At 39.4% G+C, this 27,713-nt stretch overlaps 2 protein-coding genes across 4 annotated transcripts in view; both read left to right on the top strand.

Annotated features, from left to right (window-relative positions):
- The window catches only part of LOC102694937 (protein bicaudal D homolog 2), a 65,062-nt gene extending 46,045 nt beyond the window's left edge, over positions 1-19,017 (top strand). Inside the window, exons 5-8 of one of the 2 annotated variants that reach the window (XM_069189481.1) lie at positions 2,547-3,557; positions 4,065-4,216; positions 12,744-12,966; positions 16,843-19,017. In XM_069189481.1, the coding sequence (XP_069045582.1) occupies positions 2,547-3,557; positions 4,065-4,216; positions 12,744-12,966; positions 16,843-16,845 (1,389 nt within the window). In that variant the 3' untranslated portion in view covers positions 16,846-19,017. Of the gene's footprint in view, positions 1-2,546; positions 3,558-4,064; positions 4,217-12,743 lie in introns of both variants that reach the window. The other variant, XM_069189480.1, reaches the window with a different exon arrangement.
- Positions 19,018-26,551: 7,534 nt separating this feature from the next.
- Positions 26,552-27,713, top strand: part of fgd (faciogenital dysplasia) — a 63,110-nt gene continuing 61,948 nt past the window's right edge. Inside the window, exons 1-2 of one of the 2 annotated variants that reach the window (XM_015348295.2) lie at positions 26,552-26,617; positions 26,735-26,958. In XM_015348295.2, the coding sequence (XP_015203781.2) occupies positions 26,937-26,958 (22 nt within the window). In that variant the 5' untranslated portion in view covers positions 26,552-26,617; positions 26,735-26,936. Of the gene's footprint in view, positions 26,618-26,704; positions 26,959-27,713 lie in introns of those variants that run through there. The other variant, XM_015348296.2, reaches the window with a different exon arrangement.

Raw genomic sequence — 27,713 nt, 5'->3', positions numbered from 1 at the left:
AAACACCCCCTTCATGGTGTGCAGGGCTCTGATGTGCCATCTGTCAGAAAATCATGATCCGTTCTGCTTTCCTAGATGTGAGGGATCCTTGTGAAAAGAGTGTACTCATGGCTCTTGACACAATAGGAAAATCACTGGTGTCCCCAGTAGTGTAATATCTGATTTTACCATAACATTGTCTTTGGCAGCTGCAATCAAAACAACCTCATATTCCTATGTAAATGGGAAACACAAGTGCCAGTTTTTAGAGAAAACAATGATCCACATCACCTGTACATATAAAGTGTAATACAAAGCTTTAAAAGGGTTTTTTTTTTCTACAGTGGGGCTGGAAACTGGAGATAATCCCTGCTTTGTATTTGAAAGACAACAGCAGGTTAGGGTAGAAAAAAAAATAAAGCTAAAATTGGAAATTGGGGAAATGCTCTTCGAATGAATATAGCTGAGCAATGTGCTAATAGTACTCCGGAGTGTTAAACCCTCTGCTCTTTTTGTGGACGTAGCTAAAGAAATGCATATGAGCCACTTAAGGTGGGGAAAAAAGGCTGCAGTGTTCTTTACTGTGCACTGCAGTATAAAGCTTTTCCGTTTGACAGCTGAATAGATTAAAGAACCGTGTGAACTGCTTTGCTGCGGCACAAGCAAACCCCATTGGAAAACAAAAAATGTAATGTAATCTTCTTCATAATTATTTGACAGCTCTGATGTTCTATTAAATACTCATTGATCCCAAAGCTGTCATCCATTCAAATGTTCATTGCCGAATTCCCTTTCTGTTTCAATCAGGTTTATCTCGGTTATTAGTTGGTGAGGTCCTAGCAACATACTGTACTGTATCTGCTTATCAAAAATAGAAAAGTATATGTGATGTTTAGAATAGAAATAAAACCTCTCTAATTTCATAAAATATCTCCAATTGGTACTTCTTAGACTATCACTCCCCCTCAGTAATAAGTTTATAATAAAGCTAAGAATAAGTTAATGATAACATTGAACAGTAACCGTATAAAAATGCAATGAGAGAACTGAATGTGAAAATAGTGTATCAACAGAAATAAACATATCCTAGGAGGGGTCCCTCAAGATGGAAATAATGTTCCTCTTGTTAATTCCAATTCCTTGATTGAGCAGTTTGATGGTCTCTTGCCCTAAAAGACACTTTTTATTATTTATAGCATATATATTGATTTTACATTTGTATTTGATTGGCAGTTTATTTTAGCAGCACTGTTCAAGGTGATCATTGATTTTCCACTGAATGAAATACAACAATTTTGTCTGCATTGCAGGTACATTTAGAAGAATTGTTATTGTGGACCAATATCATTACTAAATTATAAGTATAAAACATATTATAGAGTACTTAGAGCTGCTCAAATTGTTGACTACCACAACTATGAAATTCACAACTACAATACAAGGAGGACTGTTATTAAAAATTGCCTGGTGGGAAATTTCAAGGAGCACTGTGATGTGGTAGAGGATCTTTGATAAAATTTCTGTCAGATGACATTTCAATAGCTAACATTAGCTAATTTCCTGAATTCATAAGCTTTCACAAAATGTTCTGATTCATTTTCCAATGCTCCCTAATGGAGCTTTCTTTCTTTCTGTGCTTCTTCTGTACTACTTTCTTAGAAGTGCTTTCACATAAAATAGTGATGGTTCTGAAGAACAATTATGCAGTTTCCTCTGGCATTGTGATTGATTTAAATTAAATTGTTTGTATGCATTCATTCAAACATAATATATGTTTCCCAGTTTTTACTGTGCAGTTTAATTTCAGCTATGGTACACAGCTGTGAGGTGACACATCAGCACTACAGAGAATTACATCCCTGCTCATGGCAGAAAAGGCCATTAAAATGTTAGGCAGCAGTATTGATTTGGCATCAGGCTGTGTGCCTGCACAGGAATTAAAAGAGCTACATGTTTGACTACCAAATACTTCTGATATTTAGGGACGATTACTAGTATTTCTGTAGTACACAGAAATATTATCTTATTGTGTATCTAAATCAGTTTTTAAAATTGCATTATATTGCTAAGATTTAAGAGAGAAAGCAGAAAAGTTGGAATACAGAAACATCAGATATTAGTGCTCTGTTCATTATCTGGATCCAGGTAGTCTCAGCAGACAAAACAATACCACTGTCAGTTTTTGAAATCTTGTTGCTTCCATCGCTGGCAGCACAGGTCCAAAACAAATATTCCTCAGGGTGCAAATGTGCTCTCTACATGTCTTATTCAGTTTTTTTTTAATTCAAACTTATGTTTTATCCACTCAGCTGCTACATCAAGGTATTACAATCAGAAAACAAGTGCTTTCTCTTAAGTGTATGTCATCTTCCCATTTAGATCAACAGGACTGATCTTTAATGTTGCACTACTACTTGCAAAAGATTCTGCCTTTTGCAGCATTTGCTTGGAATGTCTTATGTAGCTCTCACCTGAGTACTTTGTTCTACTGTAGATACTGTGGAGTGCGAGATAGTCAGACTCCCATCTCTGTGCAATGGCCATGCTTAATTCCTGTTTTCTTGCAGGTGGAAAGGGAAAAGGTGAATCTTCTGTCCACACTTCAGGATTCACAGAAGCAGCTGGAGCATGCCAGAGGCGCTCTGTCGGAGCAGCATGAGAAAGTGAGCCGGCTCACGGAGAACCTCAATGCCATGAAAAAGCTGCAGGCAAGCAAGGAGCGCCAGTCAGCCCTGGACAATGAGAAGGAGAGGGATAGCCACGAGGACGGGGACTACTATGAGGTGGACATCAATGGACCGGAGATCCTGGAGTGCAAGTACAAGGTGGCCATGGCTGAGATTGGGGATCTTAAAGAGGAACTAAAGACAGTCAAGGCTAAGTATGAAGATTGTGAGTCCAAGTACGAGGAGGAGAAGAGCCGGCTGGAGACAGAGGTGCAGCTGCTGACGGAGAAGCTGACCACCCTAGAGAAGACCAACCGGACGGACCGCGACCAGATGGTACGGTTGGAGAAGGAGCTAAAGAAGGTCAGCGATGTTGCCGGAGAGACACAGGGCAGCCTCAGCGTGGCGCAGGATGAGCTGGTTACCTTCAGTGAGGAGCTGGCCAACCTCTATAACCACGTCTGCATGTGCAACAATGAGACACCCAACAGGGTCATGCTGGACTATTACAAGGAAGGCAAGGGGGGGCGCACCAGTCCGGAGGGCAAGGGTCGCCGTTCACCCATCTTGCTCACGAAAGGCCTTTTCCCCGAGTCGGCAAAGAACGAAAACATCGACAGCATCCCATCCCCGGTGTCTTCCCTTCCATCCCCGGTCTCAGATCCGCGTAAGGAGCCCATGAACATCTACAACCTGGTTGCCATCATCCGGGACCAGATCAAACACTTGCAGACAGCAGTGGATCGGACCACAGAGCTCTCCAGGCAGAGGATGGCTACACTGGAGCTGGGGCAAGTGGTGGACAAAGACAAGGAAGCCTGTATGGAGGAAATCCTGAAGCTCAAGTCTTTGTTGAGCACCAAACGAGAACAAATAGCAACACTGAGAACAGTTCTCAAGGCGAACAAGCAGGTCAGTCACAGTTCACTCATTCGTGTGTGTTTAGTTTTGAATTGGTCAGCATCATAGAAGTTCATTGCCTATTTAGGAAAAATAGACCCAACAACAGCGGTTACTTTGGGTGATCCTAAAACCTGAACACCTGAAGTGCCTCTTTTTTCTGTTTCACAGAAATGTGTCCATTCTTTGTATCTGTAAGCATGATACCGTTTGTTGCAGAGAGGCAGCATTGTCAATCATTAGGGTGGATGAAAGGTGAAAAGGTGTAAAAAAAAGTTAAAGATAAAAAGCTTAGAACAGCCACCATGGACGTAGTCAATGTAGTCATGGATTACATTCATATTACATGTGATTTATCATTTTGTATTTTTAAACTCCTAATAAATAAGTAAGCAAGCAGTGATTTGGATTTTGCTCAAGTGAATAACTTCTGCTAGTTCTGGAGTGATGACTAGTTTTTTTTTTACGTTTGACTTTTTTATGAAAGGAACGGTTTTCTTCCCTTTTCTTGCCCTCCAGACAGCAGAGGTGGCTCTGGCCAACCTGAAGAGTAAGTATGAGAACGAGAAGGCCATGGTCACCGAGACCATGATGAAGCTACGCAACGAGCTGAAGGCTCTCAAAGAGGACGCTGCTACTTTCTCGTCTCTCAGGGCGATGTTTGCCACAAGGTAAGGGCTGGGTATCTGTCTGGGGTGAAAGTCATGTTGTGAGATTCTTACTAAGCCAACAGTGCAGTGGGATATTAAGGCCCAACCCACTCTGTGCCTTATTATTTCAGCAAAGAGAGATTGAAATTGAAGTGAGCTCTTCCATGATTACATTAGGAAAAATGACCATACAATCCGTGGTTTCTCCGCATCTCAACATCTGATGAGCTTAGTTCACTGCTCGAGAGATAATCTCCCCAATTTGTGCAAGAAGGAGAGATATGGTTTGAGCCTGTCTAATCTCTAGAAAATAAAGATTATTACATAACTAGAAAGTGCCCTCCATTACTTTATTAAACCTCCAGAAGTGGCTGCGTTTAATTTTGCATAAATTTAAAGACCTATAAACCAGTGCCAGATTATGAGTGTTTTGGAATATCTTTTTTTTTTCTTGCTATCTGTTGAAATGTTTGCCGTTTTCAGGCGCAGGAATTGTTCTGTGTCCAATGGCAGTTCTCAGCATGTCTTTTCTGCTTCAATACTTTCTTTGCTTGAATTAACATTTGCAGCGTATGCAGAGAATTGCATGTGATAGTTACTGTACTACAGTTATATGCTCTTCTTCTTTCGTATTGTTGTATTGTTTAATACACCGACCACGGTTTGCAACTATTGCTTTTTGCATTAAAATATTAAATATAATTGGCAAAAAAAATATCTGCAGTAGGAAAAAGCTATAGTACAGTAAAAAGAACAAAAGTATTTTTGTGTAGAAGAAACTTTACTTACTAGTTGTTTTCAAAGGTTCAAGCGAAGGCGGAGACAGTTTGAAGAACAGTTGATCATTCTGATTTTCTTCTGAGTTTTATTTTCTTTAAAATGGTAAATCAATAGAACTCAAAACTAAATCATGTAAAAGTGGATGGAAGGAATTGTTAAAAATCTGATTCCTGTAGCCCTCTGAAATTGTCTATTTTATTATCACCTTTATCATCAAAAGACATAATAACCACAAAGTATTTCGATATCGGCTATTTTTTTCTAAATGTACAGAAATAAGGAAAATCCGATATAGAGCACCTACAAAAATATTGGGGCTGAAAAGCAAAAATAAGACTAGTAAGTAACATTACACAGTAGTTTAATATTTAAAATAATATTTTGACTTTGCTGTCCTAATACTTTGAAGGACTTTGGATATGGTAATCCCAACTCCATGACAGCGTTTTTCAAGTCTTGCAGTGAAGCTAATTAATGGATCTGTCTAAGCAATTCAGTGCAGCAGGGCAGGTTCTGTCTGGGGCACAGTCTTCTTAGTTTTACTGTGTGTCTGTGACATCTGGCAGAGAGTGACGCCTACTGAGTCTGGACACAATGTGATACTACCTGGATGTCCTGAGCAAAGAGCCATACCTAGCTGGGACTGGTGTCCCACCCTCGTCGTTGACCGTGATTTTCCGGTCTTATTTGCCCACAGGTGATACTAACCAGGGGAGTGTTTTAAAAATGCAAAATCTCTTCCTTGTCTTAAATCCATACAGGATTCCTCAGTCTGCAACACTTAGTTTTAGTGCAAACATTGCATATCTTTAATTGATCAGGAGGAAGACATTCGAGAGCTGCTTTGAAAATGACACGACTTCCTTCATTACAGTGCAGAACTACTGTCTAACGTGATAGTACTATTTTCAGATCCACCATCTCGATTACATGGAGTGCTTTGTTTGCAGAATGATAGGAGGACTTTGGAGACATTTAAAAATAGATTGTGGCATACACTTATCTAATGCCAGTGTATCTGAACTTGGAGATTTTTTTCCTTATATTTTGTACTTTTGCAATTCTAATTAAAGCCTGAAGCTGTTTATTCATGTAGTCCGACAGCTGGCAGTACGAGGTGTCTCTAAATTAGGATGGCTGTAATTACTGGATTATAAAATAAAATATTTGATGGCATGAAAGCACAGTATTACACCACCCAAGCTATATTTTATTACACGCCAACATGTAAAGGCAAGGCTGCTCCCATGAACAGGCCATGCCCTGTAATTATTTGCTGCATTCTGCAAATCCAATTCAAACATTTATTTTTGGTGAATGTGCAGTATGAATTAGTAGCAAAAAAGGCAACAATTTCTCCTGGCATACTGTACTTACAGGCTGTTATAAGCTGTATTTATATCCTGTATTTTGTATTTATTTTAAATCTTTATATTTTGTTGTAACAAACATTCCTTCCTCCAAAGATGAAACGTGTATGCTGAATCCTTAAATGCGTGTCCACAGGATTCTGACAGGACTCTGTGACCTTTCAGACTGCTTTTAGCAAGGGAAACGTAGGGATTTCTTCTTTTCAGCATCTTATAATTTCTCAAGCAGGAAATGGAGAAAAACACCAGGCACACCCATTAATCTTTTTTTTCCCGGGAGTGGAATATTCCTTAGTTTACATTTTTCTCAAAGCTCTGATACCCCAGGGTATATTCTTGCTATTTTAGGGACATTTCCCAGGAATGTAATGTAGTTAAGAGTAGACAGAACATAAATTAAGCACATGTCTCTTTGTTTGAGATGAGGGGCTAATCAAGAATGAAAGTATCAGAATTTCAATGCCATGTTTAATATAACAAGTGTGCAGAAGTTTAATGATAAAATGAAGTAACTACTGAGTTATTGCTCATGTATAATGAAAGCAATATATTTTACAGCCAGGGGTATTGTTATTTTCTGTATACTGTATTTGTGTACATAAATAATGGCAAACTCATTCTTTTCTTTGAACAATGCTTGAATTATTATGATATCATTGTCTCAATGTAGCAGTGGGACAGCAGTCACCCCCTATTTAAAAAACTTACTTTTTCCTGTTCTCCGTCCTGGGTCTGAAACAGTCAGTTTAAGGACTTTTCACATTCTCGCATACATGAGGCAAAAGAAGTGAGACTTTGCTCTATTAATTACTAAACCATCTGATTGTGTGGTCTCAATGGAGGCTTTCTTTGCCTTGTTCAAATTCACTTTGAATTAGCACATTTCATCCACTCTCCTAAGGGGATGTGCTTTGTGTGTGGGCTTTGCTGCTCCCAATGGATAGGCGCAGATTCATACGCACCTACAAAGATAACCAAGATATGAGGGAGTAACAGATAGCGACATGTTTTTGAATATCGGCAGAATCCGGTATAAGCTTTAAAAATTGCCAGCACCAATGAAGCAAATTTCCTGACCTTTAATATAGCCACAAATAGCATGCTGAGAAAATGGTTCATGTACAATTCCAAGAACATATAAACGTTGTAGTGAAAGTGTAATTGTCCTTAATACCATGCTGCAGAGTTCTGGGACTTGTCGATACTTGTACATGCAGCTCAGGACATAACTGACATAGTACATTTCTTTCTCTACAAGGCAAAGGACTGGGAAGGACTGCAGAGGCTGATTTAGCTGGGATTCAAGTGCATGTGTCTGTAGGAGAAGGTTTTCATGGTTCCAAATAATACTGTCTCAAAATGGCCACATGCCTTTTTAATAAGGGTAGTCATATAAACGTAGATTTTTAAATGCAAATATTTTTTATGTGGCTGTTCGTCTCTCCTGGCTATAATTATATCCCAGTACAAACAGAAGCCATTTTTTCCTCATTTGTCCTCATACTTCCAGTTTAGTGTATTAATCCTGTGCCTCATTAATTCCTAGACATTGAAATTAGGTTATTAAATTTGCACAAGACATGAGACAGACCAGAGGCCATCTTAATTAGCCATTTAATTAATACACTGGCCTATATATGTTGTTGATTAAAGAAAAACACTAACTGATTTTATTCAAATTTTATTCCTGCTTTGTTTGGCTGAATTGGGCTATATGTATGACACATTGTCTTGTCCTAATGACCGTTTCTTTGTCAACTCAAGTAAATTCTTCACTCACTTTTGCTGCAGCTGTATCTTAATGAAGAAAAGCTGTAGGTTAATAATGTAATAAAGAGTGTAGTTTACGTGTTCTGTGTGTGTTTACGATGTTGGAAGGAGAAAATGTCGTTTTGGTGTATTGAAATAAAATGCGATGCATGTGTATTGCTATCCACTGTTTCAGGTAGTACTACTGATCGCTGTATTTTCTGAAAGAAAAGAAAGTTAATGGCAAATAGATTAAGGTCTTACGGTTTCACATCCAGTAGCTATTTGTTTGCTTTGGCAGCTTTCTTATTAAAAAAAAAAACTTATAATTAGAGGGTTAGCTGAAGCAGAAAATGAGTTAGCCAAACTCTTTTGAAGTTGCCTGTCAGAAGGATACCATCGATTCTAGCACTTCGCAGTGTCTTAGCATCAGGGGCTGAGTGGCCAAAACCATCTTATGAAGGCAAGTGCAGATGGTTTTGTTGCGACATACGGGGCTGGTAATTGTTCTGCTGGATTCCTGTGTAGCAATTCAGTGACTGTGGTGTTTGGGGGCCCTCCGGCTTGGCGTTCACTTGTACGTCTCGTGCTCCTCTCTGGGCTGGAGTAGCTCCCTAGCTCGATCATGTAGATTTCATCAGGACTGAAGCTTATCTCAATTGAATGTATTTATGTTGCTTTAATTACCTAGAAGGGCAAAATTGTAATGCACACCAGGAGTCCCTAGAAAATAACCTTTTATTAAGCATGTGGAATTATAGAATTGTAAAGGAAACCCTGGTCGTCCTGCAATAAGAACAGGATCTTTTGCTTTAACACTGGTCTACTTAATTTGTGTATTTGTAATGTGTTTGCGTATTTTTTGATGGTCATTACTAATTTTAAGCAATACGTTGGAGGTAAAAATATTTGTTGTATTTATCAGTGTATTACCCAAGTTCATGGAGAAGTTTAAGAGAAATATGCCATCTGATGTACTGTATGCACTGTATGATTTTTAAGAATCAAGTGATACTCCACCTTCACTGAGATGATATGTCATGTATTTTCTCACACTTTGAATATTATTCTGACTTTGCGTGAGGGGTGAAAGACGTCTACAACATGCTCAATACAGCAATTGTTTCCTTGAAATGGTCGTGCCTCCTGAACAAAAGGCCTCAGCCTCCACTTTCCTTGTGTCTCAGTAGCCCCAGTTTGTCATGGGAAAAGGAGTCTCATTGAAATCTCTAGGCCATTGAAAAGAGCAAGTTTTTTTTTCCCGGGAAAATCTCCGACCTTTTCCTTGACATCCACCCATCTTGAAACAAGTCTTGATTCAGGGAGTACATCACACAAAGGTATCTGTGAAATGGGGTGTTACTAATCCCCTTTGTGTATTAATTTCTCTTTGTGTTCTTCCTCATCTGCCCTGTTTGTTGAATTTACTTATGCAAAGGAGCTCTCCAGGCACGTATCCCCATGTCTATAGAGCTTCTGTTCTGTTTTGGAGTTTGAAAAGGAGAGGTTTCATGAAAAATGTCATGTCCTCACAGCAGGCGTTACTCCTCTGGACCTCCACCAGTCAGCGATGTGAGGTTGTGATTGCCAGCAAGGTCTCAGGATTACAGAAGCTTCTAGAGGGTGACCACTTCACAAGTTGTCAATAGAGCGGGTCTAGCTGTCTCTAAGCAGGAATTGGATTTTATTTTATTCATCTTTCAATTCAGATTTAAAATCGACAATTCCACAAGTTGAGTTTTTAAAGCCCTAGTGGGATATTCCCTCAAATCCTCCTTCCCTTAAAGGAGAAGGCAGTTTGTGGGTTAACCAAAATGACTAACATCAAAATGTGTATCTATGTCCCAAAGATAAAAAAGTGGAACAAGTTGCTCTTCGGGGAAAATGATGGCATTTAAATCAACATAAATAACACTGAAATGACTTCCACTTAATCATGTTATGATGAAAGCAAATCTTAAATCGTTTGTCTTTGATGACTGAAGTTGATTTAATAAAAAAGAAGACCGCAGGATGCTTACCACATCTCAGATTCCCTGATGAAATTCCTCTTAATTTTGGTCTAGTGTCCAAACTATAACTGTAAAGGATTAAGCTGAATTTGGCTTCTGATGATTAGCTGCAGCTTTTTCTACAGCAAGACTAGAAGGGTGAGCATGTAAAAAAAGTATTCATATAACCATTAAATGCATAGAATACTAAATTCATGAATTGTTCAAAAAGGGGTATATCGGATAATTATTCAGGATTATAGTCATTCTCCTACAGAATTTGGGTATAATCTACATGTTTATGGTTTTAGAAATTACAAGGCTATGATAATGATTTCTTCCTCTTCCTTGGGCAGCAGAGATCATGTGGATTGCATCAGCATAGTAGGTTTATATAGAAGTTTCTAAGCACTCGCTAATCAGAAATGCAGCTGTGCAAAGAGAGCTAAAGCAACCGAAGTCCATGACTGGAGCCTTGTTTTTTAAAGAATGTGGCACTCATGTGGCAAACACAATTGCAGCTTTCCCACAGAGCAGAGCATAAGAGAACCTGGGCACGACTCCCCTCTAATTGCCTTTCCCAGATCTATGGTGAATTGCGCTGAATCGCAGTGCAGTTAACTGAGATCATCAAGCTCCTTAAATCTGAATCCTAAACCCGACTTGAGTGTTGGCTTTTATGGAAGGTAAAAAGACAGTGTATTAACCCCCCCACTGTGTGACCTTGATGCCACCCAGGATGATAGTTGTTATCTGCCCCTCAGCAGAAAGGAAATATTAATTTTTCTCAGTCCCTGGCATGCCTCTTGAGGAGAACTACGCACCTCAGACAAAACAAAATACCCACCAAAACTGCCAACGGAACTGCGGTTTGCAGAGCCCGCGAAGCCACACCTGCTGTCTTGCTCCGCAGGGGAAGGGGTGCAAGAGTTCTTTGTTCCCCACAGACTGCAGTGACAGCTGGAGCCACACCACACCTTCTTGCAAAGCCAGGTTCGGTTACACATTAAGATGTGTATCTTAGCGGAACCCTCTAACGGTGTGAATGTGACTGTATTTTAGATAAAGCTCACTGAAGCCCAGGAGCAAACCTCTTGAAACACTGTGCTCTTGGTTCTTTGGAATATTGTTGCTGGGATTATGTTCTTCAGGTCCCTTCTCCTAGATTCATAATTTCAATTTTTTTTTAAATGCCTGTAGCCTAGTTGTGTACATTTTGAATTATTTCAGGTTGGCCCATGTTTTATCTTGGAATTAATTTTGCTCTGGAATCGTTTATGCTTGTATTTGCTGCATCCCCATTCTGTTGACAGAAAAGGATTCCTTGATTTTCATTTCTACATTTGAAATAAAAACAAGCTTTCATGAAGAATTGGCATTTACTGTAGGTTTAAGGACAGGTTTAAGCGTGCTTTCATCCTATGTAGGTATACTGTTAAATACATGATATTGATTCCTTTGCTGTATAAAAATTGAATATCTTATTATTAAAGTGTCCTTTAACATCTCTGGTTACCAGCATAGTAACAACTGTTGAATTCATTAGTATTACAATAAGTAAAGCTGAGTCATCAATCCAGCTGGTTATTCAAGTGGTCCTGCTGTATGTTGTTAGCATTTTGAATCCCAGGACTTGATATTTGTGTTCAAAGTATGACTTTGAGTTCCTTAAATTTAATAATAACCTCTTTGTGCTTTTGCTTCAAATAAGCCTTGTCATCTATGCAGTTGTTTGAATTCATATAACAAATGTGCCGTTCAGTAGGCGCAGAGAGCATGTGTGCGTCTGTGAAGGGGGGATTTATGCCGGAGACGTATGATGTAATAACCGAAGAATTTTGTTCATAAAATGCAAGGCGACTTTCAAGCGCATCCTCTTCCAAGATTCAAGTGCACCCTCTAGTGGTACTTTGATCCTTTTTTTTTTATCTTGAATGACTGGATAAGCCTGGTCACAACTGAGGGCTTCTTCTGCAGACACCCCAAATACACCTGAGTCTTAACATGTGTGCCTCGTGCTGAAACATTGCCTTATCTGTGCTTATATATTTTTTCCAAAGGCATAATCCATCCATCCACTTTATCCAATACATGGTTGTGGGGGCGCCGGAGCCTATCCCAGCAAGCAACGGGCACAAGGCAGGGTACACCCTGGACGGGACGCCAGTCCATCGCAGGGCACACACAGACACAAACATACACTCACACCAGGGCCAATTTTCCCTGAAGCCCATTAACCTGTCCTGCCTGTTGGACCGTGGGATGAAACTGGGGCACCTGGAGGAAATACTGACTCCACGCAGACAGCATCTCAGGTCCAGAGTTGAACCCAGGGCCCCAGACCTCCGAGGCAGCAATGTTGACCACCAATACTGACATGTATTACAGGATTCCCTACAATGCTGCATCTCTTGAGCATCCTTTCCTGTTACAGCGTCTTCTCCTGTCACCTGGTCTAGAGCGAGATGACTGCAGGAGAACCTCAAATAATAAGGAGATACGCTAAAATATTGTTTCGTTCAATACTTTGTGTGATGTGACCTCCTCCTTTCACCCCTGCTGGCTGTGTAATGTGGCGGGATAAGCCTAACCTGTGCGGGGGCGCTTTCTCTCTCCCTCTCTCCCTCTCTCTCCCCACCCCCCCACCTCCCGGGGCAGGTGCGACGAGTACGTGACGCAGCTGGACGAGATGCAGAGGCAGCTGGCGGCGGCGGAGGACGAGAAGAAGACGCTGAACTCGCTGCTGCGCATGGCCATCCAGCAGAAGCTGGCCCTCACGCAGCGGCTGGAGGACCTGGAGTTCGACCACGAGCAGTCCCGGCGGGGGGGCCGCGGGAAGGCCGCCGCCGCCCGCGGCAAGGCGGCCCCGGCCGACCCCCACGTAAGTCACGCACACTCCTGCGCCGTGCGGCCCGACAGCTCCGTCCTCGGTAACGCCGTCTTTTGCAGCGAGAAGTACAAAATCTACTGCGACTAGAGGGCGCGGCCTCCGGGGCGCCCCCCCCCGTCCGGGTGCCACCGCTGGCCGTCGCACCCAGGCGCAAAAGCCCCGTTTGCTTAGCGGTCAAACTGCGCCCCTGTGTTGGGTTTGCAGTTTAAGCCGCGCTGTGTGCGCTGACGGTGTTAAGTGTACGGGAATGCAGTGACCTTGTTAGTAGCGATGTACGGCATGATGACGACGATAGCTCCTTCCAAGTAAATCGTTTTGCGTTGGCTTTCGATGTTGAGGGGTTTATGATAACGTTTGTGAAGGTAGTAGCTTTACGCGTAATGTAACCTGCATTTCTGTGGCTGGTAGTTTGGGGCTGTTAACGCTGGTGTTAGTAACCTTTCTGCTGAGATGTCCTCCCCCGAACCCCCCCCTCCAAGCCTGTGGCGAACACTGCTGGTCACAGTCTGTGCTACACAAATGTGATCTCTTCTCCTGGGCTGTAACAAAGCGGAAATATACACACTCTACGCACATGGAATCGGTCTCCATTGACTTACTATTGGGGAAAGTCTGATTTTCATAACCCTGGACCTGTCAGATTCCTTTATCACTTTTAGATGGGAAGCACAGTGCCGTCTGTCTCAAGTTCAGGTTGATTTAATAATAGAAGACACCTTGTAATGCTTACGAGAACTTACATTTCTCGGATGAAATTGCTCTTCATCTTAGCTTGGCTTCCGAACTATAACTAAAGAACTAAGAATAATTTGACTTCCCGTGAAAAAGTATGTTTGTTTCTCTTAGTTGTTTCTACTGCAGCAGTAGAATGGTAGGCATCTAATATTATATGAACTGTTAATAGGAATAATCTTAACACGAGTCCTAAATTCATGAATTGTCTGAAAGGAGCATATAAAACTAAGACGTTTTGGTATAATCTACATATTAATAGTTGAAGGCTATGATGTTAAGATAGTGTGAGATTTAGTGTCCTCCCCAAACTGATCAAAGCTGAAAAGTATTTTATCCTGAATTTGAAGGAGCACAGTAAGTTTTCGGATTGTTACAGCCCATCTTTCTCCAGACTCAGCAGGCCTGGAGGGCTCTAGTTATTGGTGTTCGCTAACAATATTGCACATGTTTACATTAGAGAAATATGCAAATTAATCCTGTCTTGTTGGAAAAAGCTTAAAGGCTAGTGACCGATTTTTTTAAAAACTGAAAGCTCTTAAAAGCTGGAAGAGAACTGATTTAAAAAAATGTGTAGTGTTCTGTGACAACATGTTAATGAGATCAATTGGTTGAAAATTCCAAAGACCTTTCCAGTTTGACAGCTTATTAATCATTATGAATGGTAAAATGAGAAATCTAATTCTGGACAGTATGTCTCTATCTGTACCTCTACTGTACTGATACACTACAGCATTTTTGAGAGTCGCAATGCAATGCTTTTCAGTATTAATGTCACTAGTGCTGCTTGGCTAAAATATTAACATTTCTGTACAAGGTATAGTTCTTGTGTTATACACACAAAAGCTGATATCACAGGGCTCTACATTATAAAGATAGAAGCTTTCAAGGCTAGTTTTACAAAAAGCATTTTGTAAGCTTCTGCACAAAAGGTAGGGCTTTGCCCCTGACTCGGTCTGTGATGTGGCATTTTTTGGGACAGCCAGTCAGGAAAAATCGAACAAAAATCAAGCTTAATCAAAATTAAGTGCACTTCCAATTTGGTGCCTAAATATTCTGAAATAATCATATAAACGTAATTGATATGAAATCCACAAACTGTGAGCAAATAAGATGTAGATTTGATAGCAATTTTTTATGGAAATCTGTATTCTGCAAGAGCACAAAAGGGCACATTAGTATGATTTTTACTTTCAAAAAATGCTGACTCATGGAAGTGCCTGTAAAACCAATCATGTTGCATCTTTGTAAAGCCCTGTATCCTTCTTCTGTGTGATAAGGATAAGTCTCTCATCCTCTTTCCTTTCTCTCCCTTTTGCTTCCAAAACAAGCTGCGTGAGCATTTTTTCCTTTTGTCTAATGACAGCTTCGAAGCTCTTTAAGCCATTTCTAATGCTGTCTGTTGCTTCATTTGACTACCATTTCTTTTAGATTGTCAGCAGCTTGCTTCCTTTACAACGCCTCCCTTCCTATAAGTAGAATGGAAATACCCTGTTATTACCATCAGGTAATACTCTAGAAGTGTGTGTGAGCTCTCTCCCGGTTGAGTTCGCTGAGTAGCTGGATTTCACTTTTGGCCCTTGTGAAATCCACTCAAGCCCAGCCGTACAAGTGAAACACTCTTTAAAAGATTTTCCAAAGTATTATGATGACGAATTTGCCTCTAAATTTCATTCTTCTTCACTGCAGCGTCATCGGTGTGTAAAGGCGGAAACTGTTCTGACTTTTGTTAGTGATAAAAGTTTGAATCTGCAAGCTAGTTAAAAAGGACACAGGCATATTTGTTTGTTAATTCACATGGTCTTTATAAACTGGATGGTTAGCTTTATATTACTAAAAAGCAGGGTTTAAGGGTAAAATCAAAATGTTTTTTTTTTCATGTACATAATGTATTGTTTTGCAATCATGGTCAGGTTTAATTCTTCCAGCTTCTTCTGAAAAAAAAGGAGGTAGCTGAAATGTGTAGTCACAAAGAGACTGGAAGAAAAAACAGCTTCAGTATTCCTACTGGTTTCCTTGTATGCTGCATTACTCTCAATGGCCTTTACCCTCTTGTTATTGCATTGTGAGGAAATGACAAATGCCTGTCGCTACGCCTCACAGAAGAAGAAGGAACCAGGCGTTTGAAATTCTGTGGTTCTAATCACTTTTGCTCCATCTAGAAGCAGCTTTGTAATTTGCTTCCACTGTGTCAGGAAGCTGTAAATAAAAAGGATACTATTGGCTTCCCTGAAGTGATGCTTTTACAGAATAAACTGTCGCTCATAATAAAAGGCAAAAAATAATATTTGGGAATTCTTGAGCAAATGCTTACATGGTGGTGTTCAAATGATTTGAGAAACGTACAGCTTTGTTTTTTTAAATGTCTAGTGTTACCTGCGTATGCCATGCAGTAGGCACCGATTCAAACTAGAGAGAGTGAAGGAGTCTGAACAACCTCATTACCAGTTGGTTCAGATTCTGGTTATAAGTGGGGCTTGAGATCCCTTTTTAAAATGGGCTTGTCATTTTCAGTGGAATACGTAGATTCGTACAAATTTTCAGCTCGTGATACCGAGAGGGAGAAAAATGATTTTAAAAATCTTTGTCTAGTTTGAGCTCGATGTCTATGAGCAGGACACAGCATGCAGACTTATGAAAACCACTGCCTACCTCTGCTTGCAGGTTCCTTATTTTGGCTTATTTTCTTATTTTCACTTTTGTTTCCTCATTATAATTGCAGCCTGCATGCAAATATTGACCTGCATGGCGTTGGAGTGACTGTCCACTCTAATGTTCTCAAGCTCTGATGCGCTATTCTCTTATGCATGTACAGCATACTGTAGGTGTCAGGTACTTGTGAGCTATTTGCTTCCTGCAACAAGCTATCCAATGACTGGTAATCTTCATTCGTAACAAAATCTTTAAGGCTTTTGCACTTTTTTTAAAAAATAAAAGGCCTTTAAAATGATGGCTGCTCTGGGCTGTGTAAAACTAACAGGTTTTGCCCTTCTTATTTTTGACTAACCTGGCTTTGGAACCCCGGTGTGTGTGTGTTTTTTTTTTTTGTAAGCAGTTTTCAATTTTTTTATCTCAATTTGACGTTTATTTGACTAATTTTGATGTTTTGTTGTTTTTTTTTCTTAATTTTTCCAGTGATTGAGTAGATCCTGGACACGGAGTTGCCAACAAAGGGGGCAGCTGTACTGCTGACTTTTGTGTCTTAGACCGACCCATAACTAGTCTGTTGTCACGTCCGCTAGCGCTAAAGGAAACCACTTGGAACTTAATTTTTAAACTATAATCGGAGACTTTCCTGCAATAGTACATGTTCACTATGGCATGGAATTATGGACAAGGCGTGGTTTTACCAAACAGTTGCTGCTGCAGGAAGATGAGGCTCACAAGTATTGCAGAAAAATAGACCTCCCTTCAAAAACCATGACGTAGATTGGCTGCAAAATCAGAGCGAAGGGGTTGTTTCTCAGCAAGACGTATTGCAATTATTCAGTGTTTTTGTTCAAACATTGTTTATACCTGTGCACTTTTAATATACTGGTATTTCACTTTGGATTTTTTGTTGTACGAGGTCTTTAGGAAAGGTATGTAGTGCTATGGTTTGTGAGTATTTTTATATTAATATTACTAGATTTTTTTTTTCCATTGGTTTATTTTGAGTTGCCCTCTTTATATGCATGTTTAGGAGTAATTTTCTCTCACTTCAGTCGTATCACAAACCAGAGCTCTATCTTGACCTATGGTGAATTCATTGACTCGTACTTAGTAATTAATAAGCTTTGTTGTTTTTGTGTTTATTGTTGTTATTATTTACTGATGTTATACTGCCATGTTCTAAACAAAATCCAGGGTGAGCAAATTCTGGGGTTTTTCATATTATTATTCTTAGGAATAGTTCAAAGTAACAAGGAGAAACTTGATGTTCTGGTTCAAACCGTAACAGGAGCTTGAAAACCATGAATAATAAAGTGATTAGTATTACCTTCTCCATTCCAGAATTTCTGGATTAAGATTCAGGCGGGATCACAGATGAACAGAATTTTTTACAAGTATTCCAAATGAATTCCAAATTGGAATTGTTTCATTCTCTCTTTGTTTATTGTACCATATCTGGGTACATTTTAGGTGTGCTTAAAAAAATAAAAGAAGGAAGTCCTAGAAGACCTTGTGATTCGGGTGTGATATTTCAGCGCCTTGTTTTTTTTTTTTTTCATTCTTACCAGTAGTGCCTTTCATAATTTTAAGGGAGAATCCTAGTTTTTTTTTTTAAATGAATAGTAACAAATCATAGATACAAAAGACAGAAATTAAGGAGCAATAAGAGCAAAGCGTGTATGGGTATACACATAGTCTTTAAATTAGGGTTATAGAAATTGTATTGAATTCTGTTGGTCAGTGATCCCATTAACATGCAGAATTGCAAATTCAGGGGTATCGTGAAATGTTTTTTATTGAACTTTGGGAACCAAATGTAATCACTTTGGCCTCCTATCGAACAAAAAAAAATATTTAGTCACATTTGAGGGTGCAGGATAGAGTACTCTTTCAAATATTAACGTATCTATAGCTTTGTATGGTGAAGGTCACGTGCTATTATTGGTGTTGTTGGCAAATGTGGAAGATGAAAGCATTTGTTTTTTTTTTCCTTTTTTTAAAAAAAGTTATTGGTTTTTACATCCTATATAACTGTTGTGATTTCAGTAAACAGAAAACAATGTTTGCATCAACAAGCATATTGTGGCTTTTGTATTGGCTCAGTTTGTTGAGGCACTAAAAATATCAAGTCATGGATATGGTCTGAAAGGTTATTTTTAAATTAAGTGCAATTTTAATGCTGTTTTAAGCAGGGAAAAGTTTTCTGTTTGCTGGAAACAATAGCATTGAGATAACTAGCTGTGCAGACTTTATATTGACATAATCTGTTACAGTATTGATCCATATGGGAATTTGATACATTTATATAATAATTACTTCATCTGTATGTTGGTATTTATTTGAAATGATGTCATGCAGTACTGTATTACTTTAATGTGTTACCATTAGTGGCAAATTGATCTCAAGTTAATGTCATGTGCATGTTCTCCAGCCATGCAACCTTTACACAGATCTGAAAACAAAGACGCAATTGTAGCGATGAGGAGAAAATGATTCCAATGATGTAAAACTGTGTTTAAAAAATGAAAAAGTAACATTAGGTATTATTGTATTACTTCCAGACTAATCCAAAGTAATGTTATTTTATGTCCTTTAGTGAGACTGTGTCTGTGTAAAGGTAGTCATACTGGCTAAATCAATAAATGTGGCTATAAAGTCCTTGTGTCTCTGTTTTTTCTTAGATCTAGAAGTAAAACAGACTGTCCACACGGAACGGTATGAACAATTTTAGTTTGCTGTTACAGAATTCTTGAGGTGTTGATGGTTCACTCCATGAATAATAATGCCTAATGTACAACAAGGAAAGATTAAGCAATTGACTTCTCATTTTCAAAGAAGCCTCATCTACATTAGTTGTTTGTTTTGTTTTTTCTTCATGAAACAAAAGCAGTTAATATGACCCCTTAAATGTTTCCTTGTTCTCAGACTTTTCTTGACTTCCATATTTATCAGCACTTTCCATATTACCAGACAAATGGAAGAGAAAGGAATTGTGAGCTCAACAGCCCTCGTAAAACTGCAGGTGTCTGAAAATCAGAATCTAGGCACCCTGTCTCAAAAACACCCACAGTCGCTTCATTTGATTCTTCAATGATGTTTGTTTTTTCAGCAGGTTGTGCAGGAAGAGTTTCCACTGCCATCTGTTTCTCAGTTTCACTGGGCTTTGTTTTCCATATTTTTACACAATGAACAAAGCTAGGAACTCTGATGAACACACTTAACACTCCATTTCCATACAGTGTCATGGGCATCTTCTCACATGTGTTTCTACTTACTGTGCATTTCAGAACGCCCACAGACAGTGTCAGCTGGGCTCAGATGACCTTTCCACCCAGAAACTTCCTGCCTAATCCTGCAAGACTTGAGTTGCAGTAAATTTCGTAACTTCTGGTCTTCTGTCTCAGAATATTGAATCTCTACACAGTATCAGGGCAATGTGTCCAGCTCTTCCATTTCGGAATTGTGTAGTAGCGAAATGGGTGAATGGAAAATTATTTTAGGCACAACCCTAAGCCTAAGATCATGCACCCTCAAATCAATATGCTCAAGAATAGTAAGGGTTTGCCTTTTTGATGCTTGGATGAGTTAGCAGTCACTTGGGTGAAGATTTATGATGAAATGACTTTGAAAGCTGTAAAATAAATTTGTAATTTACTTGTAGTTACTGTATTTAACCACAAGTTTGCAAAAAATAATTCCTTACAGTTATATAGCGCTTTTCTGGACACTCCACTCAAACTGCTTTATAGGTAATGAGGACTTACCTCCTCTACCACCAGTGTGTAGCCCCACCTGGATGATGCGACAGCAGCCATCGTTCACCAGAATGCTCACCACACACTATTAGCTATTAGGAGGGAGGAGAGCTGAGTGATGAAGCCAGTTCAGAGATGGGGATTATTAGGAGGCCATGATAAGTAAAGATCAGGGGGAAATTTGGCCAGGATGCTGGGGTAACAATTTCAAGAAATGCTCTGGGATTTTTAATAACCACAGCGTCAGGACCTCATCCGATGGACGGCGCCTTTTTACAGTATACTGTGTGTGGAGTGGTTCCCCAATTCAGATCCTCAGTCCCCAGGTGTGATGTTTCTTTTTGTCACAGCTGCAATCTTGGTTATTTCATCGATATGATCATGTAACTAATGTATCAGATTTTTTTTGGGGGGGGGGGGAGGGGTTTGTTTTCAGTTCTGGAGCAGCCAGCAGCGGTTTTAATGAACCTAAAAAACGTCAAAATATGATTTTCTGAAGCGGACAACTATTAAATTCAAATGATTAGTTCAGCTAAGCAAGTACACGTGGATTACTGCAGTCAGCCAGACCCGGGGAATACAGGTTCATGAGCTCAGATACATCAACTCAAGTAGAGAAGGGACACGTTCCATATGTAACTACAACACACACACACACACCCACCGTCAAACCGGTCGTCTTTCAGTTAGAGGGAACATTTTCCAGGACTCCCAGTCGGTAAACATTCGCCACCGCTGAGATGTGCTAAAACCCTGCGCCATAAGCAGCGACTCTGGTGCTCATTCTGCCTCGTCTCCACACGCACGGCCGCCGCATTCTTTTTAACTTTCTCAGATGAAGTTTGGGTCTGTTTCTAATCCGTTTTATAACTGAGTGGGGGTAAATTACAGCACATTCAGGCTATTTGGATGAGGTCACCAAGCATGCCGGCGGTTTGGCTGGGATTCAGCACTAGGTTCCGTGACATGGCTGCCCGGCTCACTTGAGTGAAGCTAGAACTTATGAAATTAGGCTCACAATTTGGGCTTTACTGATGGCAAAGTTGTGCGTGGGGGGGAGTACTAATTTCATCTTTTACTTAAGATAAAGAACCTATTGATTAGGTCTTCACCTCTGACCATTTTATCATATTGTATTTTAAAGATCTGAACATTTCTATACGCTTAAAAGGCCGATTTCCGTTCAATGGTACACCTCCAATATTGCATTCTAGCAGACCGCAACCAAAAGGGAGTTTTCTTTGCTGCATTTCAACGTTTCTTGAATCTGCGCTATTCTCTACGCCCACCAGATGGCGCTACAAACCACGAATGTTTAAATGTGCTTTTAAGCACAAACGTTTTCAAGCATGAACCGTAATTATAGAGGAAGGGGGGATGTGAAGGGAATGACTTTAACTTACTCCTTTGGAACATCTAGGAATACCTGCTTGGTTTGATTGAAATGACGTAGTTTTATTTCATTCTCACCCATTGAAATTAAATTCTAAATGACTGAATCCGATGCGAAGAGAAATTACTCCAAATGACTGTTCTTGAAAAGCCTTTGATTTTGATGGGCATGTTGTGCTTCTAGGGTTAATGAATTATTATTTAATTATTTATTCCCTACCATATGTCATTTACACCTTCTTCCGTCTCTGTCCTTGCTGTCCCATAGCGCAGCCCAGAACTACAGTAACGCAGGTTTAGAGACCTTGCGGGCTAGAAGCGTGTATGAAGTTCACACAGCAGTGTGATCGCGGAGGGACACAATTGCTGCATTCACATCGCCTTGCTTTCGAATCCTCGTTTATTACACGGCTCGACACGGTTGACGTCATTAACTTAAGAGGCTGTCGTAGACAGGAGATGCTTGTTTCTTGCAAACAAACATACAGACTTCGCCCTGCAAAACATTAGATCTTTGTGCCGCGAGGTCCCCTCTAGTGCCGTCTTACTTGTGGAGCACAAAGACACCATTTACTTTCAATACATCTTGTCATATGATGATGGGGGGGTTAGACCACATGAGCGACCCTCAGGATATTGCATCAGGCGCTTGAGAAAAGTCAGTGTTCGTATCTTTCTGAGCCACAGACTTGTGCATTTTCTTAATGTACAGAAAAAGACGAAATATGTGTTAATCCAGAGCTCTTATAGATGATGATATGAACTCAGAGGAGGACAACCAGTGCAAGGCTTTTGAAAATTTAAGACAAATTTCCCCCTTTAAGCTCGTAACTCCATGAAAAGATGAATGAAAGAGTTTGCCAACTCTCTGCAACTGGCAAGACGAGCCAAGCTTTTAGGTGGAACGGGTTACAAAGTCTAATTGTTGCAGGGAATTTAGAAAAAAGGGTAAAACTCCAATTATAATAGGCAAAACCTGAGATATGTTATGCAACATGAATGTATGACATGACATTTAAAAATGCAATTGCAAATGCAAAATGCAAATGCAAAAATCCAATCTGCGCTGTCAGATGTTTTCACTGAGATGTTCACTGTTTGTAAAGCAATACCGAGTCTTATGCTTAAAACTACGTTGAGAGGAGAGATGTAACACTAAAAGTGATCAAAAATGGCAGTTGAGAATATTTTTGTCCAATTATGGTCAACATATCACGTATTACGTGCGCAATCGCCTGTGCTCTCACCGACAAGGAAACCGCTTTCAAGTACTGAAAATGCTGAGCATGTTTTTTTTTAAACCTGGTTCACTGTCATGCCTTAGTCTCTCGTGGCCTTCTACGTGACGAGAGGCGACGCCGTGATAATAAGAGGCCGTGCACTCGCTGATAAGCATCAATCAGCTAATTAGAGAGTGTAAAGACTTCAGTAATTCACCTCGTGTGCGCTCGACATTGACGAGCTGCGAAGTGAAGGCTTGAGACAGGGATGGACCCTTTTATCTTTCACAGAAGTGGCCGGCACACGCTTGGTCAGCTACCTCGGGGGAAAAAACCAACAACAACTGATGAGGTGCTGAAGAGTGCTTGCGTGTTCCGTACAATAGCAGCAAGAAATCGATGGGTGCCGTTTCATCCTCTCTTGTGCTCTATAGAAATGTCCTCACTCAAAGTAAATATCTGACGCCTGTTCTCAGTAAACGCCGCTGGTGTTCTGAAGCCCGTGTTCCAGCAGCACCAAGGACGTCTGAAGGTAGCTGTCAATCTTTTCTCTGCCTTTCAGCTACATTCGCTCTCCCAGCACTTTCTTGCCGACTAGGAGCTTGCATGCACCTTCAAAAGAACAGACTAGGGGCGTTTATAACATCAGCCACATTCCCTGCACAGCCTTTCCTTTAGGAAAGAATACAAACATGATACTGGCATTTTTAGTTGATTAAATATTTGCTGTAGATAAAAAAAAACCCACATCTTCACCCAATTTAAGAAAGACTCTTAATCAGGCAGCTTTCCGAGTATAATATGACCACTACAGGTGATATTTTTGTATTTCTTCTAAGTTTAAAATTAAAAATAAGCCTTAATTTGGGAAAGGTTTGGATTTTACAATGTTTTATGTGTAATGCTGGTGTTTCTGTCCTTCTATGGAATTATAAATAGCCTTAACTCTTAATGGAAGAGGTGTTGAGAAACTGATTTTATTACATAATGATTAATAATGTTATATTCATGATTGATAGCTTGTAAATACAATAAACATCACATTCATTCAACTCCTCCTTCTTTGAAACGTTTCTTCAGTAAGTGTCCAAATGTTTTTTTAGTACCAGGGTTATTTTTGTTTAGTCTTTCTAATTATTACCATAATTAGGTTATAGATTCCTGTTGACTTTTAGTGAGCTCCCCAAATTCTCATTTCCTCCTAGAGTGTTTTTGACTTGACTATAGTTCCAGTCAAATGGTCAGTGTTTACTAGCATCATCTCAGCAGAATGGAAGACACAGACACGTTTTTAAGGTACAGTAAAATTATAGAATTTTGTTTTCCACATAAGCCCATTAGAAATAAGTTAAACTATGTATTAAAAAGTAAGTACTGAGGATTCACAGTTTATCTTAAAATATAAGTTAGGTTGTTAGACACGAGCTACAAAATGTGGATAGTGAAGGGGTAGGATTCACCTTAATTTTCTACTTATCTTCGTAACATTTTCATCTTTACACTTGGCTTATCTTTTTGCAAATTACAAGAAAATCTTTATATTAATGTTACTGGTTTTAACATATACTGTTTCAACTTAACTTGATGTAATACAATTTTCAGCAAAGCATTCATTGCTTTTATAAAGAAAAGCTTTATTGGCAGTTATCAAAATATAAAAATGACATTTCCAACATATATATTCATACTGTATATGCAGTGTCTTAAAAGGTCTGCTTTAATATTTTAATGAGAGTGAAGGAAAATCTCACTAAACATGTATTTATCTTTGACATGCAAATATACTGTTTATGTACACCATAAACCCATTTTCCTTACTGACTTGTCTGAGCCCCCTGAAAGACTACTGATACTGCACATCATTTTCATGTGGATTTAAAAGGGACTTTGAAGCAAGATGCAGAAATGTAACCTGATACATTTGTAATATTTCCACACAGGTCATTCATCATGAGTTCCGCCTTGTGTTCTTGAAAAGCTGATCCTAAGTGATTAACTGATTGTATTAGCAACAGAAACATCCTTGATATCATAGAGAGCAATTTATATGAAAAACCTTGCACCTTTCTTTAAAGAAAGGAGTAGTTGAAGTGTCTCAGTCTCACCCATAACAAAAACATAAAAACATAAACATAAGGAAGACTCATTTACAGGGTTGTTCTCACTTGATAAAAAGGATGGTGCATAATGGTTTTGAACAATGTGATTCCCTACAGCTCATGGGGTTATTGGTAAAACTTCCTCTTTTTCTGTAAACTTTATTGTCTAAATTTATTAGTTTAGACTGATATGATCGGTTCCCTCTGGCATAAATTGAAATCATGTAAGCAGCTGTCTTCTCCCTGTTTCAGGCTGCTTCAATGCGGTATACTTTACAATTAGATCCATAAAAGACAAAATCCGGCTATCTTTAAAGAAATGCCAGACACGACAATGGTATTTTTGTTTTGCAGTATTTCCTCCTGCCACAGCAGTGATGCTTGTCAGTGAAATTTTGAAAAGCGTGTTCAAAATCCATTTAATGCAGCTCTACTCTATACGTACTGGCTGACAGTGGTCTTCTGCAGAGGGAAGGAAATGCCATTTTAATCCATCTTTGTATGATCAAAGCAATTTTGATTTAACTCCAGGATTTAGAAATGACAGATAGCACACAAGTTACTTTCCCCTTGTGTCAAAGTATTAGCCGGAATCCTGTAATTTGAATGGCTATTAAATCTACTTTAATATTTTGAATATTAAATATCTTATACATATTTTTCATATAGAGTTTTTACACCAGGAGAATGACTGTTTTGTGCATTCTGTGCTCATAGGGCTGAGTTAATAAAGCCTATATGCAGTATATTATGAGAGAGGACTTTATTCTTTTTCCATCACAGACTTGTCCTTTTGGAAACTTCAGATTCTTTATCAAAACCTGGTTAAAACTATTTGTATGATATGGTAATCTACCCCAGTACCACAAAACAGTATGTTCTGCACAACTGATCCATCATGCCCAATGTAGGAGGAAAAGCCTAGCATGTGATGTGTCCCATGATTCTTGGGGACTGTAAAGTAATAGCAGACCAGGCATTTCTTAGTGTTACCCTCTAATTCATCACTAAACGTGACAGCAGGCCTGGTTAATATCTCAGTTTCGATCATTTTTTGGTTGGGTTATTGATCCAATTTCTCTCAATTATCTGATGGATAATACTAGTATATGTACACATAGGATATCTGTTTTGGGAAAATATTAATTAAGCAGAGAAGTTCTGAGAAACGTTTCCAATTCTCCCGTTCAATGTAAACGCAACATTATTAACTAGAAACTTTGTTAGGAAAGAAACGAGAAGTGTTCGCTGCTTCAGAACATCCTAAACGATGTTAAAAGGAACAGTGTCCTGTTATATTCTGAATACGACGCTTTTTTTTTAACCATGGCCGCAAAGCATGCATACTGATATGATGAAAACCACATAAACGTTCCCCTTGACCATCTCTGGGTACTTTCCAATTTTATTCCTGCCCATAATATTTTCCTCCCCCACACTTTCACTAAATTAATCACAGTTGTCTGTGTGTACTCGTGGGCATACAGTATATATTCAAAATTTCGGAGCTACCGTAGATATTGGAAGGTATATTGTATCAGCTTCAATATGTACGCATTAAAACCATGCAAAAATAAAGAGATGATTTTATTTTTACACGAAAGGGTCCCTGCTTGGTATGTTAACCTTGTTTTAAAATAAAAGCAACAACAAACAAACAAAAAAATGAGAACTATAGATGCTGGAAATTACACGCAGTCGACGGGAGCGCGCTTGGGATCCGTGCGCGCTCACATTTTCCTCCAGCGCGCTGTATTGAGCAGAACAGCCGGAGGAAGACGGGGCAGGCAGGGTAAGTACTGTGGATGGGTTCAAGAGCAAATGAAAGAAGGACGGGTATAGAAGGCTCCCACTAAGAGGAAATCAGGTTTAATTCTTCAAAACACGCTGTTCTTCTTTAATTCCGCAGCCCGAGAATGAAGTTGGCAAGAGGCAGGGGGAAAATGCACTTTGAAGTCGGGATACTCCTTCATTTGAGTTAGTGCTTGGAAGCAGTGAGCGCTCTGCTCTGCTCTTGCTGTACACTGCAGTCACAGCAGGCAGAGTCAGAGTCCTGCAAATAAAAGGTTTCAGGACAGCCCGACAGGGAAAATAAAAACACGGTCGCCAGAATGCAGGGAGTATCAGCAACTGGTAAGTAAATAAAAGGTATTTCCATACTTACCTGTTTGTGAATGATCTGGTGGTGATATGAGGTTGGGGGGGTTGTTTATTTTTCTTTTTATAACTGTTATTTACGTACGTGAGAAAGTTGTCCTTGTCGCACCATTTAAATATTAATAAGACATGCACGTTTATTAATATTAAGTAAATAATTTATCACCAATCACTTTACTAACTGCTGTATTTGAACTCTGAGATGGCTTTTTTTGTTGTGCAGATCACACCAAAGCCCAGAGATCCTGATTATTCCAGGTTTATATGTCACTGAGCTGTTCAGTTTCCACCGTGATCTTTGATTTTGGTGTTGCTTTTATTTTAAGCTCGAAAGGTCAATTGATCTTTGTATCTTAGGATAGTGGAAGATTTCCGGTTTGACAAAAAATGAGAAGCACAGCTTTAAAAATGTAAGATAATCACAGGTTCAGGTCGTGTGTCACAGAACTAAGGCAGCAAGCATATTGCTTTCTTTGAAAAACGTTTGTAATCCACACCAGTAAAAAAAAAGAACCACCATCGATTGCAGTTATCCAAAACTTGCGTCACGTACTGTATCTGATTATTCATCTGTATGATTTCCCCCATATCAGTGCAAAATTGACTTTTATTAAACTCAAAGTGTAAAAGTCTACACTTCTGCCGTTCGGGAGACAGTTGTGAGAATATAACTATTATTACTGGTTTTAAAACACCTAGTAAAATTGTTTAAAAATACGCTATTTGCTATA

The sequence above is a fragment of the Lepisosteus oculatus genome, chromosome 4 (genome assembly GCF_040954835.1).
Source record: "Lepisosteus oculatus isolate fLepOcu1 chromosome 4, fLepOcu1.hap2, whole genome shotgun sequence".
In the NCBI taxonomy this organism is placed as follows: Eukaryota; Metazoa; Chordata; class Actinopteri; order Semionotiformes; family Lepisosteidae; genus Lepisosteus; species Lepisosteus oculatus.
Note: the sequence above shows the minus strand (reverse complement) of the source record. Positions and strands in the feature narration are given on the sequence as shown.